Source organism: Mustela nivalis (genome assembly GCF_964662115.1).
Source record: "Mustela nivalis genome assembly, chromosome: 9".
Lineage (NCBI taxonomy): Eukaryota > Metazoa > Chordata > Mammalia > Carnivora > Mustelidae > Mustela > Mustela nivalis.
Window position 1 is genome coordinate 2,780,111 of NC_139028.1, and position 18,633 is coordinate 2,798,743.

Genomic DNA, 18,633 nt, shown 5'->3' on the forward strand with positions numbered 1-18,633 from the left:
TCCTGGTCTCTCTGTTCTTGCAGCGTATAGCCCACATTACGGCCATGCTGCAGCAGTCCCTGGGAGGCCTGCTGCTTGAAGGGCTTCAGACTTCCAATGTGGACATCATACGACACTGCCTCCAGACTTACGCTACAATTGACAAGACACGGGATGCAGAGGCGTTAGTCGGTCAAGTACTGGTGAAACCATACATGGATGAGGTTTGTGCCCCCATGCACCTCATTCCACAAACACAGAGCATCTAATCTGGCTTTGTTTCTTGACTGGGTGCGAGAGAGCTCAGGGCTCTTCCTTGAAGATGCTCTTAGTTCCTGATCTTCTGGTTGTAAAAAAGGTTGGTCCCGCTTGGTGCCCATCAGCATGGCAGGAATCAGGCATGTGCTCTGGTCTCTTCCAGTGATGCCATAACTCAGGGATCATCTTAATTTAGTAGGAGTGAGGGACTTGCCTAGGAAGAAGGTACGGATCAGAACATTTTCAGGTCAATTTCCATTTCCATAAGTTATACGTTAATGAAGTTGCCGAAAAGCGTGACCCCACCAAGGCGCCCGTGCCCACTGGAGGAGCTGGAAGACAGCTCTGTGCGCAGGGAAAGTCTGTGAGGGGAAGCGTCTTCGCAGAATTGATGTGGCCTAAGTCTTGAAGACCATGGGGGAGTTTGCCAGGCTAGGAAGGTGGGAGGGAGGGAATATTCAAAGATAAAGGGCTTTGAAGGGCGAGTTAGCGGGGTAGTACCTTAAGTCCGGAACTTGGTTACCCAGTGTTCTTGACCTATAAGGATACAGTAAAATACAGGGAGTCAGTGTATCCTGCCTCTGAGCGGCCGGAGTATGGGCTGCACCATGTGAGGCCGCCAGCAATCAGCAGCTTCCAACTTAGAGAGCGTCGGTTTCATCTAGTTCAAGCGGACAGAAGTCATGAAGCCAGTCTCAGCGTTTGAGGGCTTTCTTCCAGTCACCTGCCAGTGCGAGTGTTCTTTCTGTCTGGTAAGTATAAAGCTACCCACCATGACTTCAGGATGAAAGGCTTCCAATTTTAAAACAAGACAGTAGGGGCGCCTGGGTGGCTCAGTGGGTTAAGCCGCTGCCTTCGGCTCAGGTCATGATCTCAGGGTCCTGGGATCGAGTCCCGTATCGGGCTCTCTGCTCAGCAGGGAGCCTGCTTCCTTCTCTCTCTCTCTCTCTCTGCCTGCCTCTCAGTGTACTTGTGATTTCTCTCTGTCAAATAAATAAATAAAATCTTTAAAAAAAATAAAATAAAATAAAACGAGACAGTATCCCAGTGATAGAAGTGAAATTGAAGGATTAATTTCAGTAATCTTCTCAGCTTCATTAAGACTACTAAAAGTAAATGATCTGTCAGTTCTTTGTATGTATCCTATTATAGTTCATAGCTCTCTCTGTGGGGGTGAAAAAGATCACATTATTCTTTGTCACTAAATGAAAATATTTTAGTTATTTAATTTATGCCCTTTTCATTGAACTGAATCTAATATGCTAAATTAGGGAAGTACTTTACGTTTCCATGTCATTAAATGAACTGTGGCCACGTTTGTATTTTAAGTTTGTATGCTTGTCATTCACCTCCTGCAACTCAGCCTCACCAAAAAAAATTAAATACTAAAGCAAAATAAGATGTGTTTTCTTCCATCACTTTCCATCTCAGCCCTTTCCCTGTTCTGGAGACGGTAGAGGATAAGGCCAGGGTGAAGATGATACAGAGCTGTTGTCTGCAGATACAGTATTTTGCTTTTAAGCTCAGAAGGGAAGCAGATGAGTGTGTGTGATGTTTTAGCTTCAGGCCAGTCTCTGTCCCTCAGCCTCTGTGTCCCCCAGGGTTGGAGCAGTATTCCCAAATCCCAGGACCTAGATTTTCATGCCAATGTTACTTACCTCCTGTTTAGAAAGCATACTGAGTGGGGAGGAGGAAGGACGAAGTGCATTTTTAAGGTTTACACGATTCTTTTCTCTGTAGTGTATAGTTCATACTTCTCTTTTAGGTGCTTTAAAAACAAACAAAAACACAAACAAACAAACAAATAAATAAATAAAAATAAAACGCTCTTCCTTCTGGTAGGTGATTGTAGAGCAGATCGCTGAGTCTCATCCAGACGGCCTGAAGATCATGTATGCTAATAAGCTCCTGGAGTTCGTTCCTCACCACTGCCACCTTCTTCGAGAGGTCACAAGAGGAGCCATCTCAAGGTGACGTAAAATGCTGTGTATGCACCTGAGCTCAGTTTAGTGACCACCTGTCACCTCCTCATGTGCCTCTGATCCCTGGCTGTCCTGTCTGACCCGGGAACGTGGGAACGTGTGCTCTTCCCTATTTGTTACCAGTGCTGTGAGGCAGGTGTCACTTGCCTGGGTTTACAGGGAAGGGAATGAAGAGTGGGGACGTATCTCAATGGTGACATTTGTGTGACTCCAGAGCCTCTGCTTTTCTCTTGTCTATACTGTCTCCTTAACCAGGCTCAAAATCAAAATTGGTTTCCTTCCATTATTGTGATGTCATCTTCGGTCTAGAAATACCAATTCATTTTAATTCAACATGTTTTATACTGATGGCAATTAAAGTCATGAACGGTTTTCCCTCCCTCTCTTATTTCATTTCCATGGCTTTCCAGTTCTGTTTCATGAATATCCCATTACCTTCCACCATCTCCATCATCCCAGTCCAGACCTTTGTTGCCTTTTGTTCGAGGGTAGCGGGCTCTCCCCACCTGGTCTCCCAGCTCCACCTGTCCCTCTTCATTGCAGCCCTCAGCTGTCCCACCTGCCCAGAGCTCTTCAGCCTTCCTGAGTCGCTCGTGGCTTCTCATCGCCCACAGAAGAGCATCCAGTCTTCCTGGTGTAACCTGTGACCGTTGGTGCTTGAGTCCTAGTGGTTCTCCGCTGTAGAACTTTCTACTGTGGAACTTTCCCCCATACCACTATGGTTCCTGGCCAGACAGGAGCACTTGACCTTCCCTAACACACCTGGTACAGAAGATCCCTGACTTCACCTTGGTTCAGTTTATGGTTTTTTGACTTTTTATAATAGTGCAGAAGTGATATGCATTTAGTTTGGATCTTTTCCCAGGCTGGCGATCTACAGTAGGGTCCTCTTTTGTAATGCTGGGCAGAGGCAGCGAGCACAGCCCCCAGGCAAACCACGTGATCACGAGGGTCAGCAACCAACACACTTGAACCGTCCTGTTCTGGCTTTCAGTGCAGTGTTCAGTAAGTTACATGAGATACCAGACACTTTATTGTGAAATAGGCTTTGTGTTAGAGGATTTTGCCCAACTGTGCAATACTGTAAGTGTTCTCAAGACATTTAAGTTTGGCGGGGCTAAGCTCTGATGTTCAGTCGCTTAGGTGTTTTCCATGCATTTTCAACTAAAGAGATTTCCAGCTGAACAATGGGTTTATTAGAAGCCGAGGCCGTCATAAGCCAAGGAACATCTGTCTATACTGTGCGCCTCTGTGTTTTCCTTCATTGCTTCCTGTCTCTTATTCCTTTGTATTTCTGTTGATCTGTCACTCCACATGAAGCTCCAGTCAAATACAACTTCTTTTTTTTTAGGTTATTTATTTATTTACTTATTAGAGAAAGCATAAGCAGAGGGGGAGGCAAAGAGTGAAGCAGGCTCCCCACTGAGCAGGGAGCCCGATGTGGGACTCAATCCCAGGACCCTGAGATCATGACCTGAGCCACCTAAGCGCCCCCAGGCTATGGTTATTTCAAGAAAAAGTCCTATTTGTGAATTCTTCATCTAGTGAAGATGAATTAAAATCAGAAAGTCAACTCTGCCACCTTTAAAAACCCAGGAACAGAAAAAAATTCCACGAGCAGGTATAACCCTATCCACAATAAATCACTTTCAATCCAGTCCTGAAAACTAATACAGAGTAGGAAGAAAGCATTACAGAAAAATTTTGTTTTCATTAATCAAGCTGGAAAATAACGGGCCTTACATGAATGCCCTTTAGGAAGACAGTTCTTATAGTTTTATGTTGATAGAAACTCACATTACATTCGAAATGCATCTTAAAACCATGACTGTAGATTAACTACCACTTTCAGTCGTCAGAAGATGAAAAATTTGGTCAAGAGTCACCCAAACTGAATCCTGGTTCCTCCTGGAAAATGTGTTCCTAAATATTTTCCCCCTGAACTACTGTGCTCTTTCTGTATCTTACACAGCAGACACTGCGATGCACAAACACATCCAGAAGGCCTTTGAGGGCTGACAGCCTGCTGGAACAATGAGGAATTCACCTGGGTTTCTGCCTTTCTGCTGGGCCCAGAAAGTTCTGGGTAACCCAGGTGACGTGTCATGAGAATACATGTGTAGCTCACACCATATGTATTATCTCCTCAGGGTAGACACCAAAATCCATGTTCGTATATGAAAATCCGAGATGCGTACAGAAATCAAGAGTGATTCTGTCATCTTGAAAGAAAAACACACTGTTGCGCTGCCACATGCCTCGTTTCTCCTTGAGTGACTGCAGGAAGTAGCGATTGCAGTCAGAAATCTCAGAAAGAAAAATTAGAGTAAGGGCAACACCTGAAGTTTATTCCTGAAAATACTTGGAGAACGACTGTGACCAATAAACCAGGGCTTAGTTCATGAGACTGTCAATGAGCTTATAACATCCCATGTCCTGGTCAAACCCTCATGTCTGGGAGATGGAGGGACGTCTTCATCTTCCAGAGCTACTATTAGGGAAAAAGGTGGAGACAATACTGACTGAGTCCCTACTTCAGCAGGAGAGCCAAAAACACCTTGCCCAACCATAATCCCAAAGGAAAATAAACATCTCGGGGCGCCTGGGTGGTTTAAGCTTCTGCCTTTGGCTGGGATCAAGCCCCACGTCGGGTTCTTTGCTCAGCGGGGAGCCCACTTCCCTCCTTCTCTCTCTGCCTGCCTCTCTGCCTACTTGTAATCTCTGTCTGTCAAATAAATAAAATAAATAAAATCTTTAAAAAAGAAAAGAAAAGAAACATCTCATTTTACTAGTGTGCAGCAGTGACTATGCAGGAGAAATTATTATTATTTTATTATTAGATGATATATTATTATTATTATTATTATTATTATTGTACTATATTGTTAACCTTTTGAATTCGGACACCTAAAATTTTTAATAAAATATGAAGGCCTTTTTTTTTAAAGATTTTATTCATTTGAAAGGCAGAGATCACAAGTAGGCAGAGAGGCAGGCAGAGAGGGGGAAGCAGGCTCCCCACTGAACAGAGAATCCGATGCAGGACTTGATCCCAGGACCCTGGGATCATGACCTGGGCTGAAGGCAAGAGGCTTTAGCCCACTGAGCCACCCAGGCGCCCCATGAAGGCTTTTTTTGTTTTTTTAAAGATTTTACCTATTTATTTGACAGAGAGATCACAAGTAGGCAGAGAGGCAGGCAGAGAGAGATAGAGGAGGAAGCAGGCTCTCCGCTGAGCAGAGAGCCCGACATGGGACTTGATCCCAGGACCCTGAGATCATGACCTGAGCCGAAGGCAGCGGCTTAACCCACTGAGCCACCCAGGCGCCCCATGAAGGCTTTTTTTAAAGAACAAAAACTTCAGACTATATCTTTATCCTATCAGTTCCCACTACAACTGGCTTCTGTCTTTGCCAACATTTAGCCATTCAGATAAAGTCCGTATTTAGTGCTTCGTGTGTATGCATGTGTAAAATAAGCGGACAGTCATAAATCTTTAAGATTGTGTATAATAACCGTGAAATAAGGATTCTTAATACACAAGGTCTTGTCTGGGGAAAACAGCTGGAGAACAGTATGCAGTTTTCAAATGACGAAGGGGAAATACGCATTCGGTTATGAGAAAGGGAAGGAGAACAAGACCAAATATTAATAAAAGGGAAAAAAGCTTTTTCTGCCATCTTTCCGTGTGTGAACAAATGTCCCACAGATGCCCTCAAGAACATTAACACTGCTGAAAGGGGGGGCGAAGGTCAGGTTCTTAGGAGGCCCTGCACCAAAGTCATCGTCCCGTTTCCTCACTGTGATGACGAAGCATGAGTACATTGGCAAATTTGAAATTATTGATGACCACAGAGCTGGGAAAACTGCTGTGAACCTCACGGGCAAGTTAAACAAGTGTGGCATGACCAGCCCTAGACTTGTATAACTGAAAGATCTAGAAAAGTGGCAGAATATTTCCATCCCCTCAGTTTGGTTTCACTGCATGGAAAAATTCTTCTGGCATCATGCACCATGAAGAAGGAAGAATCCAGGCAGGAGGGAAAATCCTGGGATTCCTTTTTCCTAGAAATATAATATACATGGCACGTGAAATGCCTCAATGGGGAAAAAAAAAAAAGGAAAATAAATTACAGTCAACTAATGTTTGACAAGACTCCCAAACAATTCAATGGGGGTAAGAACAGTATTTTACTCCCAAGCAGCCACATGCAAATAATAAAACAGGAGTCCTGCCTAACACCATACAGAGAAAATAACCCCAAATGCATCAAAGACATAAGTGTAAGCATTAAAATGATAAAGTTCGAGATGCCTGGGTAGCTCAGTTGGTTGGACGGCTGCCTTCTGCTCAGGTTATGATCCCAGAGACCCCGGATTGAGTCCTGCATCAGGCTCCAAGCTCCACAGAGCTTGCTTCTCCCTCTGACCTTCTCCTCGCTCATGCTCTCTCTCATTGTCTCTTTCTCAAATAAATAAAATCTTTTAAAAAATAAAAATAAAGTAAAATGATAAAGTTTTCAGAAGAAAACACAAAGGTAAATGTTAGTGGTCTTGAATCTAACAACGGCTCCTCAGCCAAACACCAAAGTACAAGCAACTTAAAAAAAATAATAAACAAATAAATGGGACTCAACCAAAATATCCCAGTTTTGTGCTTCCAAGGACCCCATTGACAAAGTCAAAAGACAAGCCACTAAATGGGAGAAAATATTTGCAGGTCATATATAAGGAACATGCATTCAGACTGTGTGAAGAATTCTTTTTTTTTTTTTTAGTTTTTTTTTATATTTATTTGACAGAGAGAAATCACAAGTAGATGGAGAGGCAGGCAGAGAGAGAGAGAGGGAAGCAGGCTCCCTGCTGAGCAGAGAGCCCGATGCGGGCCTCGATCCCAGGACCCTGAGATCATGACCCGAGCCGAAGGCAGCGGCTTAACCCACTGAGCCACCCAGGCACCCAAGAATTCTTACAACTCAAATAAAAAGACAACCAAGTTAAGAAATGAGCAAAGAGGGGCGCCTGGGTGGCTCAGCGGGTTAAGCTGCTGCCTTCCGCTCAGGTCTTAAACTCAGAGTCCTGGGATCGAGCCCCCTGCTTTCTGCTCAGCAGGGAGCCTGCTTCTTCCTCTCTCTCTGCCTGCCTCTCTGCCTGCTTGTGATCTCTCTCAATAAATCTCTCTCAAATAAATAAATAAAATCTCTTAAAAAATGAGCAAAGAACTTGAATATACATTTCTCTAATATTCAAATGTATACATTAATATATAAATGTATATATAAATATATTTTACATGATCATATATTTATATAAACATATTTATGTAAATATATTTACATTCTTAAATATGTATTTAAATATAAATAAAATATGAAATATATAATATATATTTAAAGATACATATAAGGTATATATAAAATATATGGGACAATAAGCACGTGTAAATATGCTCAACATCACTAATCATTTGGGAAATGCAAATCAAAACCATGGTGATATACCACCTCCCACCCACGTGGATGGCTACTATCAAAAACCCCAAAAGCAGGTGTTGGAAGGATGTGAAGAGCTGGAACCTGTAAATTGCTGGTGGGCTTGGAAAATGTCACAGCCACATTAGAAATGGTTTAGTAGCTCCTCAAAATGCAGAACACAGAGTTGCCATATGACACACCAATATCACTCCTGTGTATAGAGCCAAGAAAAAAACTATGCCCACACAAAAACTTGTGCATGAAGGTTTAGGGTTTATTCGTAATAGTGAAAAGGTGAGAACAACCCTGATGTTCATCAACTGATGAAGAGATAAATAAAATGTGATCCATCCAGCCTGTGGAATATTATTCAGCCTTGAAAAGGAATAGAATTTTGATATGTGCCACGACACAGAGGAGCCTTGAAAACATTCTGCTGATTGAGAGAAGTCAGTCACAGAAGACCACGTATTGCATAATTTGATTTATATGGAATTTCCAGAATAGCTAATAGCTATTAGCTACAGAGACCGAAAGTAGATTAGCGGTTGCCTAAGACTGGTGGTGATGGCTAAAGTTTTCTTTTGAGGATGATGAAAATGTGTAGGTAGTTCAGTATAGTATAGTTAAATATAGTGAAAGCCATTAAATTGTCCACATTAGATGGTGAGTGGTATGGCCTGTGAATTATATCTCAATTAAGCTGTCATCGAAAAATGCAAAGAACTTCTCTATTTATCAAGTACAAAAAGAATGAACTTGATTAAAAACATCAAAAATGGGGAAAATAAAAACAAAATAAGATGGGAGGAATAAAATTATGACTGTTTATCATTAATTTAAATGTGTACAGACTGACTTTTTCTATTAAAGCGCCTATCAGGAGGTTACAGATCCACGCTGTTCAAGAAACACACTTAAAATGCAAAAGGGATTGAGAATGTATCAGGTGAGGAGATACCATGCAAAAGAGAAAGCCGGAATGGCAAAATTCATCGCAGACAAGTTGGGTCTAAAGTTATAGGTACTAAGATGAAGAGGGACATTTTTAAAGGCAGAGTTTGGAAAGAAGATGTAAAAGGTATAAGCAGGTATACATCTAACAACATAATACCTGAAGACTCTAAAAATGCAATAACAAGGTAAAATTTTAGCTTTTCAAATGGGAGTATCTACTAGAAGGAGGGAAAAACAAGGACACACAGAAAATAGACATCCTGGGGCGCCTGGGTGGCTCAGTGGGTTAAAGCCTCTGCCTTCGGCTCAGGTCATGATCCCAGGGTCCTAGGATCGAGCCCCACATCGGTCTCTCTGCTCTGCGGGGAGCCTGCTTCCTCCTCTCTCTCACTCTCTGCCTGCCTCTCTGCCTACTTGTGATCTCTGTCTGTCAAATAAATAAATAAAATCTTAAAAAAAAAAGAAAATAGACATCCTTATTTCCCTCGGAAAACATTTCTTTCTTACACCTAAGGAAAGCCATATTTGTAAAGATTAATTGCATACTAGGCAACAAAGGAAACCTTTACAAGCCTTCCAAATTAAAGATTTAAAGAACAGTTCTTTGATCACAATCCGGTAGAACCAGAATTAGATAACCTGGTAACAAAAAATTGAAACTACATACAAGTTAAGAAATACAGTCTTCAGTCAAAGAAGAAATCATAAGACGACTGAAGAAAATCTTGAAAGCAATGGAAAGGAGACTATTTCATACCAAAACTTACAGAAGACACCAGAAGTTATACTCTAAGGAGACTTTAGTGTCAAATGTCTTCAATTTCAAACATTTTTTTAAATAAAAGAAAGTACTCATTTAAAGCCATCAGAAAAGGGCAGCTCAATCCAAAGAAAGGAAGTAGTTATAATAAAGATAAATTTTTAAACTAATAAAAAATATCAGGGGCAAATAAACTCAAAGTTGTTTCTATGAAAGACTAATGAAATAATAATAATAAAAAAAACTTCACATGCCCTATTAAGGATAAGAGAGGGGGAAGATGGGGTGTGGGAGGAGGGGAGGAGAGGGAAGGGGAATGGGGAAAGGGGGGTTTCAGGGAGGAGGGGACAGAGAGAGGGAGAGAGTTGCAAAACAGATAAGGATTGGGAACAGAGATATAAAGGCAAATGCATAATATAAAAGAATCACTAAACTGCAAGGCCCTTTATACTAATCAATTTGATAACCTAGAAGAAACGATGATTTCCTAGGAAAACAAAATCATCCAAATGATTCAAGAATGAAAAATTAAGAAGATGAGTTCCAAGATCAGACAGGTTTGCAGCTGGATAACTGTCATTCTACTGTTAAATGGCAATAGGCAATTAAACAATAATAAGTCAATTCACTTGATGAAGCTGAGCACAATTTTAATACCCAAACCTGAGAGGGAGGAACGAGGAAGCTATTAACAAATCTGGCTTAGGACAGATTAGATAACAGAAACTGAACTAATGTTAGCAAATAACAGAAGTCAGGCATCTATCAAAGGACTATATCCTGAGACCAACTTGGATTCATTCCAGGAAAATAAAGGGAGCTCAAGACCAGAAAATCAATAAGATTTACCTCATCACTAAATTAACTGTGAAAAAACTCTTAAGACCATAGCAATAAATGCATTTGATAAAAAAATAAAGGCACCTGATAAAAGGTGAGCAACCATTCTTTATAAAAACGAAGATAAAAACAGAAGGACGTTATGCAGGAGGGATTATTAACTGGGAAGCACTAGATCAAGAGGTAGATAAAATGAGCCCATATTTGTTAAACAGTGACAGAGCCCCATGCGTGCATGGATAGAGGTGAATGAGCTCATGGATGAGCACCAGGCTGTCAACAGGTATTATAGGGACAAAGGCAGCGGTGAAGAGAGGAGAGTCTTAACAACAGGGAAGAAGGTAAAAGGAGGATTGCAGTTAAAAATTGTGCATGATACAAACACATGCAAATAAGACCGGATATTTTCCGGTATATAGTTTTTTAAAACCCTGCACACATTACTGGAACTACCAACTCTTGCTTTCAGCTCCGCAGCCTTCGCGTGCTTTCCCAGTACCAGGATGCAGGGGTAGATCCTCCGTTGGTGACATCCTATGTCATTGTACTCCTAAAGGGACAGGTGAAACAGCGCAGGGGCTTGAGGTCGGAACTTAGGCATCGCTGTGCCCACCCCAGCTCCCTGCTCGCCCAGCCCCCACTCTGAAGCGGCGGGCACTTGGAGCTGTTAAGAAGCAGGGATCTGAGCAGTTCTCTGGTTTCCCCTGGAGCCATCTGCATCCATCATATTTCCCACAGCTCTCCCCGAGTGTTGGTGCTGGCTCCCCCCGAGTATTCCTTTAACTCCAGGCATACCCTTCTTATGACAGCACCTAGTACTCCCCGTCACAGTGCTCTGTCTGTCACATGCATCCATTGATCAACTTTGTGCTGGTTGAGGGCTGGAGCCCCCTCCTGTTAACTTCTCAAGTCCGTTTCTAATGCAGCAGCACCTGGCACTTAAGCACCCTGTCAGTACCTGCCAAATGAATGAAATGTACTCAAACCATAGTATGAAGTCTGCGTTCTGAAACTCCTTTTTGGAGCTGTTTGCTATCATTTTCCCAGGCAATTAAAAAAATTTCCAGCCTTGCTGCCAACAACCTGAAGGGTTAAAGGAATGCCGGCATGCCCCATGGGACATGTCACTCTGGATGGTCCTTCAGCAGCAGGGACTTAGATAGCGCTCTTCCAAACCCAGCAGGATGGTGGAATGGGTACGTGGCTGAGTGCCTCCTGGGTCTGACCCTGTGTGACGCCACCCGGTGCCTGCAGCTGCCCTCTGGAAGGTGTTGCTTTTGCGGCAGAGCCAGAGGGCACCAAGCATGTGTCTGTCTCCAAAGTCCTGGGCACCACATCACAATGCCTTCCTGAGAAGCAGAATCAAGGACAGTTGCTGATCTTCATTCCTTCCCACCAAAGGTATCTCATACACCATCTTTGGAAGTTGGAGCCAGGGGGTGCCTGGGTGGCTCAGTCGGTTAAGTGTCTGCCTTCAGCTCAGGTCATGATCCCAGGGTCCTGGGATCGAGTCCCACACAGTTGCCTCCCTGCTCAGCGGGGAGCCTGCTTCCCCTTCTCCCTCTGCCATTCCCCCCACTTGTGCTTTCTGGCTCTCTGTGTGTCAAATAAGTGAATAAAATTTTTTTAAAAAGTTTTGGCCATACTCTTTAGCCATTCTACTTTCCCTGGGGTAATTTGCCACCTCCCTGAATTTACCTGAATCTTTCCCAAAATCTACTTATCTTCCAGCCTTCTTGACCATAATGAGTCTATAAATTTTCAATAGACAGTGTGAACTTACACTTGCTAATATTTGCATAACATGCACCTCTTTCGATCTTAAAGAAAAGCTTTGCACCGCAATGGTCTCTAATCTCCAATTAGGTTCTGTTGCGGGATCCCACTGGAATTCTACGCGCCTGTCCCCTAAGATCCCATAAATTGTGGTCCAGTTTCCCAGCCAGCCAAGGAAAGCACATGGGAAATCTTGCTGAAGTATGAGTAAGAGCCAACGAAAGGGAACATATTTATCTGCCTCGAATGCTGGGACCTGAGGAAAGCAAGTTTCATTACAGACAAATCAGGAAGGAGGTGCAGATTGCTTTTTATGTCACTCTGGAGTGGAGGTCTGCCATTGATCATTAAGGCCATTTCCTGCAATGCACTCACCAAAGTGATACTCACTTCGGAGTGGACAAAACTTAGGAAATGGCCAAGGGAAGCTCTGCTTACACTTTACACTCTCAGCATTTATTTGTATTATTTTCTTTATAGGGCAGTATAGAGACTTGAGACCACATTGAAAAAGCAAAGCTTGTCATCCTGTGGCCTTGGGTCAAGAATAGAGATAGTGCTGCTCATGTCAGTTTCAACCTCCAGTGGCCAAGGGTTTGATCTGATGCTCTTTCAAGTTTTCACCATAGCCTTTCTCAAGCTCAATGGCCAATAATCCCACAGGAGGAGATTTCAGGGCCCTCTCAAACTTCTGTTTTGCTATCTCTCCCCAGCCTGCTTCCTCTGCAAAAGTCACCACTTTGCCTGTGCATCTACCACCTCTTAGAGCCTTTGGAATCAGCCACGAATTGCAGTGCTGATTCCTTCCATGACCACATATTGTTTACAGGAAAACTCTTCTTCGTTATGCCTTGCCAGTCAGAGTGACGGTTTCATCCGCAACCTGGACCAGGTTCGGGAATGTTCTACACATAAATGTGAGCAAATGTCTTCTGTATTGAGAGACATGTACAATCTGTAAATGGAATCTATTGAAAAACCAGTACATAGGGTACACTTATGTCCTGACCCAGCTGGAAGGAGGCAATTCATTTCTATCTTTCAGAAAATTGGTGTAACACATTGATTTTCATAACAAAGAAAGCAGTTTTGTGTCCTCTACCAAAAGACTGTCATAGTAAGCAATAAATTGCCTCTTTGGGGTGAACAAATTAATAAGATATTTTCTAAATTTCAAAATAACAAAGACAGAACGATGTCTGTAATGCTAAGTGCATCCCCTTAGTGGCAGGGCACTGTGTCATGGACCACCTGAGCAATGACACATGGCGGCCGGTAGTCTGATTTGTACATCAATTCACCTGGCAACCTGTTAAAAGAAAGTCTTGCACATGACAAGCTTTCAATAAGACGCTGACAAGATGGCCAGGAAGCCCCCTTAGCTGGCTTTTTCAGGTGTCCAGACATCTAGTCAACCTACCTCACCAACTCATCACCATGCTTACTGGAGTAAACCCAATCTCTTCCTTCCCCCCTGGAGATGGGAGAAGAGCCACTCACACGTTTGTATGGAATTCTCATTCCCCCTCGCTCAGTCCCCACATGGCGCTGTCCGTGTAATAAATAAACAAATCTTTATGTCACCCGGAAGTTCCTGGGTCACAACTCGGACAATTTTGGGTCACTACAGCCTTTTGTTTTTCTCTCCACCTTAAGCCTTCTGGGTGACCAACAACTATCTAAAACTCATGTTGCTGCCATATGCTGTTGTTCTGCTTCATCTTCCCAGTAAAGTTCAGTATTTTTCCCTAAAGTTTGGTTTATCAGTATCTCCAGCGTCTATCTCCAGCTAGGGTCATGATCTCAGGTCCTGGGATCAAGTCCCACTCTGGACTTCCTGCTCTGCAGGAAGCCTGCTTCTGTCTCTGCCTCCCATCTCTTATGAATAAATAAAGAAAATCTTTAAAAAAAATTTAAAAAACCATTTCTATCTTCCCACTTTTAAAGATTAATTCTAGGAATTATTGCTATAAATCCAGTGTCCTATCTCTTTCTTAAAAAGTCTTCTCCAGGGCACCTGGGTGTCTCAGTTGATTAAATGTCTGACTCAAAATTTTGGCTCAAGTCATGATCTCAGGGTCATGGGATTGAGCCCTTTGTGAGGCCTCTGTGCTCAATGGGGAGTCTGCTTCTCTCCTTTTCCCTTTGCCCCACCCCCCCTACTCACATGTGCACACACGTGTTGTCTCTCTCTCTCTCAATAAATAAATAAACAAATCTTTAAAAAGTCTTCTCCAAAGGGAGTTTGACAAATAGTCCAGTAAGGGGCTGGAAGAAAATATTATAAGTTTTATTCATATTTCATGTCATCCATTTAACTGTTTAGCTTTTGCATGCCTTTTATAATAATTTAGTAGAGTAGTAGAGTTTATAATTTATCAAAAATTTGCTTAAATTTGTGCTATGTCCGCAAATATTTTTGTATGTATGTATGTATGTATGTATGTATGTATGTATTTATTTTTGTGAAAGAGAGGTGCACAGTAATAAAAGGAGATCACTGCTCCAGGGACCCATATATTTCCCCAAGTCCTGTTTCCTTCCATTCCCTCTGGGCTTCATTAGACCCCCTTAACACCAATCTTGTCCCTAAAACACGCCCTCTGCAGCACCAAGTGCAAATGCTTAACTCGGGCCATCACTGCAGGCTGTACCGGGATGACCTTAGGGAAAAGGGTGGTGGGTCTCACGGGTTAGCTGTGTCACCTCCATGAACAGTCCTTTGTTCTGAACAGCTAGTGCAGCCCACGTTTGCAATCACAGGCTCTGGCACCAGAGTGGGCGTAGATCCCAGCTGGCCCCTCAGTAGCAATATGGCTTTGGGAAAGTTGTGTCATTTCTGGCCCAGACTTAAGGCTCATCCATAACGTGGAGGAGAAGACAGTGTGACCCTCAGTGGGCTGTTGAAAGGATCACGAGATGGTTCGACTCAGGTGCTCCGAGGTAGCCAGCACACAGTAGGCCCACAGTAGAACAAAAAGTTGTTCTATTGATCTTATAGTTACTATTACTCCTACTAACAAAACTAACTGATCATTTGAGATGATTTTCAAGCGAAGTGTCTTCGCCTGGATTTCTAAGATTCACCTACTTCAAAATGAATTCTGCTCTACTGTGAAAAACGAGCTAACCAGCAGGTTTCTTCTGCATCTTTTCTGAACTTTTTAGGATCCTCTCTAGAGAAAGGTTCTAAAGGAAGGCAAAGTGCAGAAATACTCTTGCTTCAAAGGATGTGTAGGAAATGATTAATTTTGCCAAAAAACAGTGCCTTGAACATAAAAGATGTTTGACGAAGCTCACTGTAGACAGTGTATCCCTCCAGGATTCATAAGTTGAAAACTCAATGTCCAAAGGGACATAACTAGGAGATGGGGTCCTTGGGAGATGTTTAGGTCATGAGGGTGGAGTCCTCATGGGCGAGATTAGTGTCTCCATAAGAGAGACCCCACAGAGATCCCTCGCCTCCTCCACCTTGGAGGTTATAGGGAGAAGATGGTCATCTGTGACCCAGGAAGTGGGCACTTGAACAGACACGGAATCTTCCAGGGTCTTGATCGTAGACTTCCCAGCTTCCAGAACTGAGAGAAATAAGTATGTCTTTAAAGCACCTAGTTTATGGTGCTCTTGTTACATCAGCCCAAACTAAGGTAAAGCTTGTCTCTTATACTGAAAAATAACACAAATGTTAACAACAATTTAAAAAAGGAACATTGTGGCCAATGACATGTAAGGAACATCATCTCTCCTCTACAGAGCCAAGAGCTTAATTAGTTTCGGGCAACTCAGTAGAGTATGATTAAACCAAAGAGCAGCAAGATGTCTAAATGCTCAAGTCCTCTGCCTCCTACTTTTCTGCCAAAACAAAAGAAAAGCCCTAGGCTGGTTTTGGTTACCACCAAGCACAAAACAGCCAAATTCCAAATTAAAAAGCTCTGGGGTTTAATTGTGGAGGTATGGAATTACATAGAAGCTCTCTTTGATCATTCCAAAGGATGTTTCCCTCAAAGGTTACAAATACATCTCAGCCTACCAACCATCTCAGGCCTACCACAAAAATTATATATATACACTTTTAGCATTTTAAAATGTGTCTATATTTCAGTTTCAGATCCAGTTTTGACTATTGTTATGGGCTTAGTTGGATGCCCCCAGATTCCTACGTTGACGTCCTAACACCCAGCATCTCAGAATGTGGCAGTATTCAGAGACAGGATTTTTAAAGAGGTGATAAAGGGAAAACGAGCTCACTGGGGGTGGGCACCAAGCCAACAGGACTGGTGTGCTTACAGGAAGAAGAGATTAGGACACAGACAGTACAGACTGAAGGACAATCGTTTGAAGACAGAGTGGAGAACACAGCTATCTGCAAGCCAAGGAGAGACGTTTGAAGAATCGAACCCTACTGCCACCTTGATCTTGGACTTCCAGCGCCCAGAACCATGAGAAAATAAATTGTATGTTGCCTAAGCCACCCGGCTGTTATTTTGTTTACAACAGCCCATGACTCAGAAATTTGAGGACCTCCCCCCCAGACTTTATCCTGAAGTTCTGTTTCAGCTTCAGGGGCTTGTGTAATACTACTGTATCAAGGAGGGAGGCTCCTGCCATTCCCTGCACTGGGTCATTGAGACACTGCACAGCTGTCCCCAGGGCTGGCTACATAATTTACAAGCCCCATGCAAAATGAAGATATAGGGCCCTTTGGGCAAAAACAGGGAGGAAGTGTTTGTTAAAGGTACTAAAATAGAAAGCTCATTTCCTCCACCATCTGTCTTCTGAAGGGGCATGGCTGCTGTTTTCTATTTGCATTTAATGTCATTCCAAGCAAATAAAAATTTTATAATGTGATTATGGGCATGATTTATGCCATTCATCTTCGCAGGGTGCAATGTCAGTGTTAAATAATTCACGCAGGGATTCCACAGCTGGGGCACACCCACGTGCCCTCTTCTTATCAGAACCGTAGAAATCCTGCACAAGACCAGCTCTGCCATCTTTACCTCACCTGGGGACTCACACCTGTTCCACCAACCCTGCTGCCCTTGGCTTCCTGATGAGTACGAAACTTGACAGGATCAGGAGCCAGGGGCTGCCTTTCTTTCCCTTCCCTCCTAAGTCACCACTTCCAAGGCTTGGCTAACACAGGGAGGTGACATGAGTGAGAAAGGACAAGACAGGGTTCTGGGCTGCTCACAAGAGGCCACCACCTCCTGCCGGTGCTCAGAGCAAGCTCTGGTCTGTAGGGAAGGCGAGCTCCGGTTGACTCGGTCATAGACATCACGTGGTCAGTGAGTCTCGTTGACCACCACTCACGAGGTGTCCATTTCCATGCTGTGCTCACCAGGCAGGGCGAGCAGTACATGCAAATGAGCAGTACAGGCAAGGAATGGTGGATACCCACAGTGGGCTGTCCCCTCCACTATGTACGTGCTCCACTATCCCACCTGTTATGCCCCAATAATGGGTCCATGATTAAAAGAGCAAGATTGATACAAAGCGAAGGTCAAACAAAGCTTTATTTTGCACCAAGCATCAAGAATCAAACTGACCAGCCAGGGCCGCTTTTCTTACAGAGAAGTCAACCCCTCTCTCCTTTACAGACTAGCTTTTAAGGACATAGGCCATGCGGTTGGGCCTGGTCATGCACAGGTGGCCAATGAAATTGTAACACACAGAGAAAGCTGCACAGTGATGCTAGGTGACCAATTGAATTACAACTTACCTTTTAGTAGATATTTGACCTAGCCTATCACCTTGGTTAGGATTTTCGCCCAAAAGACTCACAAAGGGCGGGACCCATACTCCTTGGTAGCTAGGGAGACAGTATGCAGCCCTCCACTGATCAGATGTCTTACCTGGCCTGACCCACCCTTGTATTTGGGCTTGGTTACCTGAGGTTGATTTCCGGGACTTGTTTTTAAGTAAGTCCCCTGGGAGAAGGAGAGCAGGGACAGCTTAAGGGTTAAACAACAAGGTTATTGTGTAACCTCAATGGAAGCCTCTGGCTAAAATATAAAAATATAAAGTAGGTCCTTACACCACCCACTTCGCTCAAAAAACACAAAGTCAAAAATAAAACTGAGTAATTCCTAGACATTGAGAGAGAAGCACACTGACTTCACCTTAGAACCCTTCTGAGCGCGGTGCTTGGCAGGGTAGGGGGGTGTGAGGGGGTTGGGGGTGGATAATGGGACCTCTGAGGGTGTGGCCAAAGGTCAGGGCCATTTGGGAAGGGGCTTTCTGGGGGAGGGGCCCTTCTGGGAGCAAAGCCCTGGGTGGGGGCATTCCCTCTGGGGGCAGGGCTGGGAGCAACCCCAGAAACCTGGCCCACAGAGAAGCTGGTCCTTTCTCTCCCTCTGCCCCCTTTCCCCAGGGACCCCTAGGCTTTGGAGACTAAAGTCAAAATTAAATCCATATGTCTAAATGGTTCATACTGTGGTTGGGTAGTGTTTTTAACATATTAATTGACTGGTTTTTCTCAGTATTTGTCAAACCTTAACCAACTCAAGGCTTTCTCTTAAGCAGCAGCGCAAGGCAGGCCGTTCAGTTGGGTCAAGCTGTTTGGTGATTCTTTGTAAAAACCCACCCTCTTGCGCTGCTCAGGAGG

The 18,633-nt window shown here is 43.5% G+C and overlaps 1 protein-coding gene across 1 annotated transcript; it reads left to right on the top strand.

The window, feature by feature from the left end:
- The first annotated feature begins 448 nt into the window (after nt 1-448).
- LOC309840856 (uncharacterized protein) lies at nt 449-16,813 on the top strand. The gene is made up of 3 exons (XM_082683352.1): nt 449-989; nt 2,080-2,207; nt 16,316-16,813. Exons 1-3 carry the CDS (start codon nt 921-923, stop codon nt 16,467-16,469), a joined length of 351 nt encoding a protein of 116 aa, XP_082539478.1. The 5' UTR covers nt 449-920; the 3' UTR covers nt 16,470-16,813.
- The last annotated feature ends 1,820 nt before the right edge of the window (nt 16,814-18,633 follow it).

Coding starts and splice junctions, on each gene's coding strand:
- LOC309840856 (XM_082683352.1), top strand. CDS start 921: ATGAAGCCAGTCTCAGCGTTTGAGGGCTTTCTTCCAGTCACCTGCCAG. Junction 990..2,079: donor GCGAGTGTTCTTTCTGTCTG/GTAAGTATAAAG, acceptor TCCTTCTGGTAG/GTGATTGTAGAGCAGATCGC. Junction 2,208..16,315: donor ACAAGAGGAGCCATCTCAAG/GTGACGTAAAAT, acceptor GTGTGCTTACAG/GAAGAAGAGATTAGGACACA.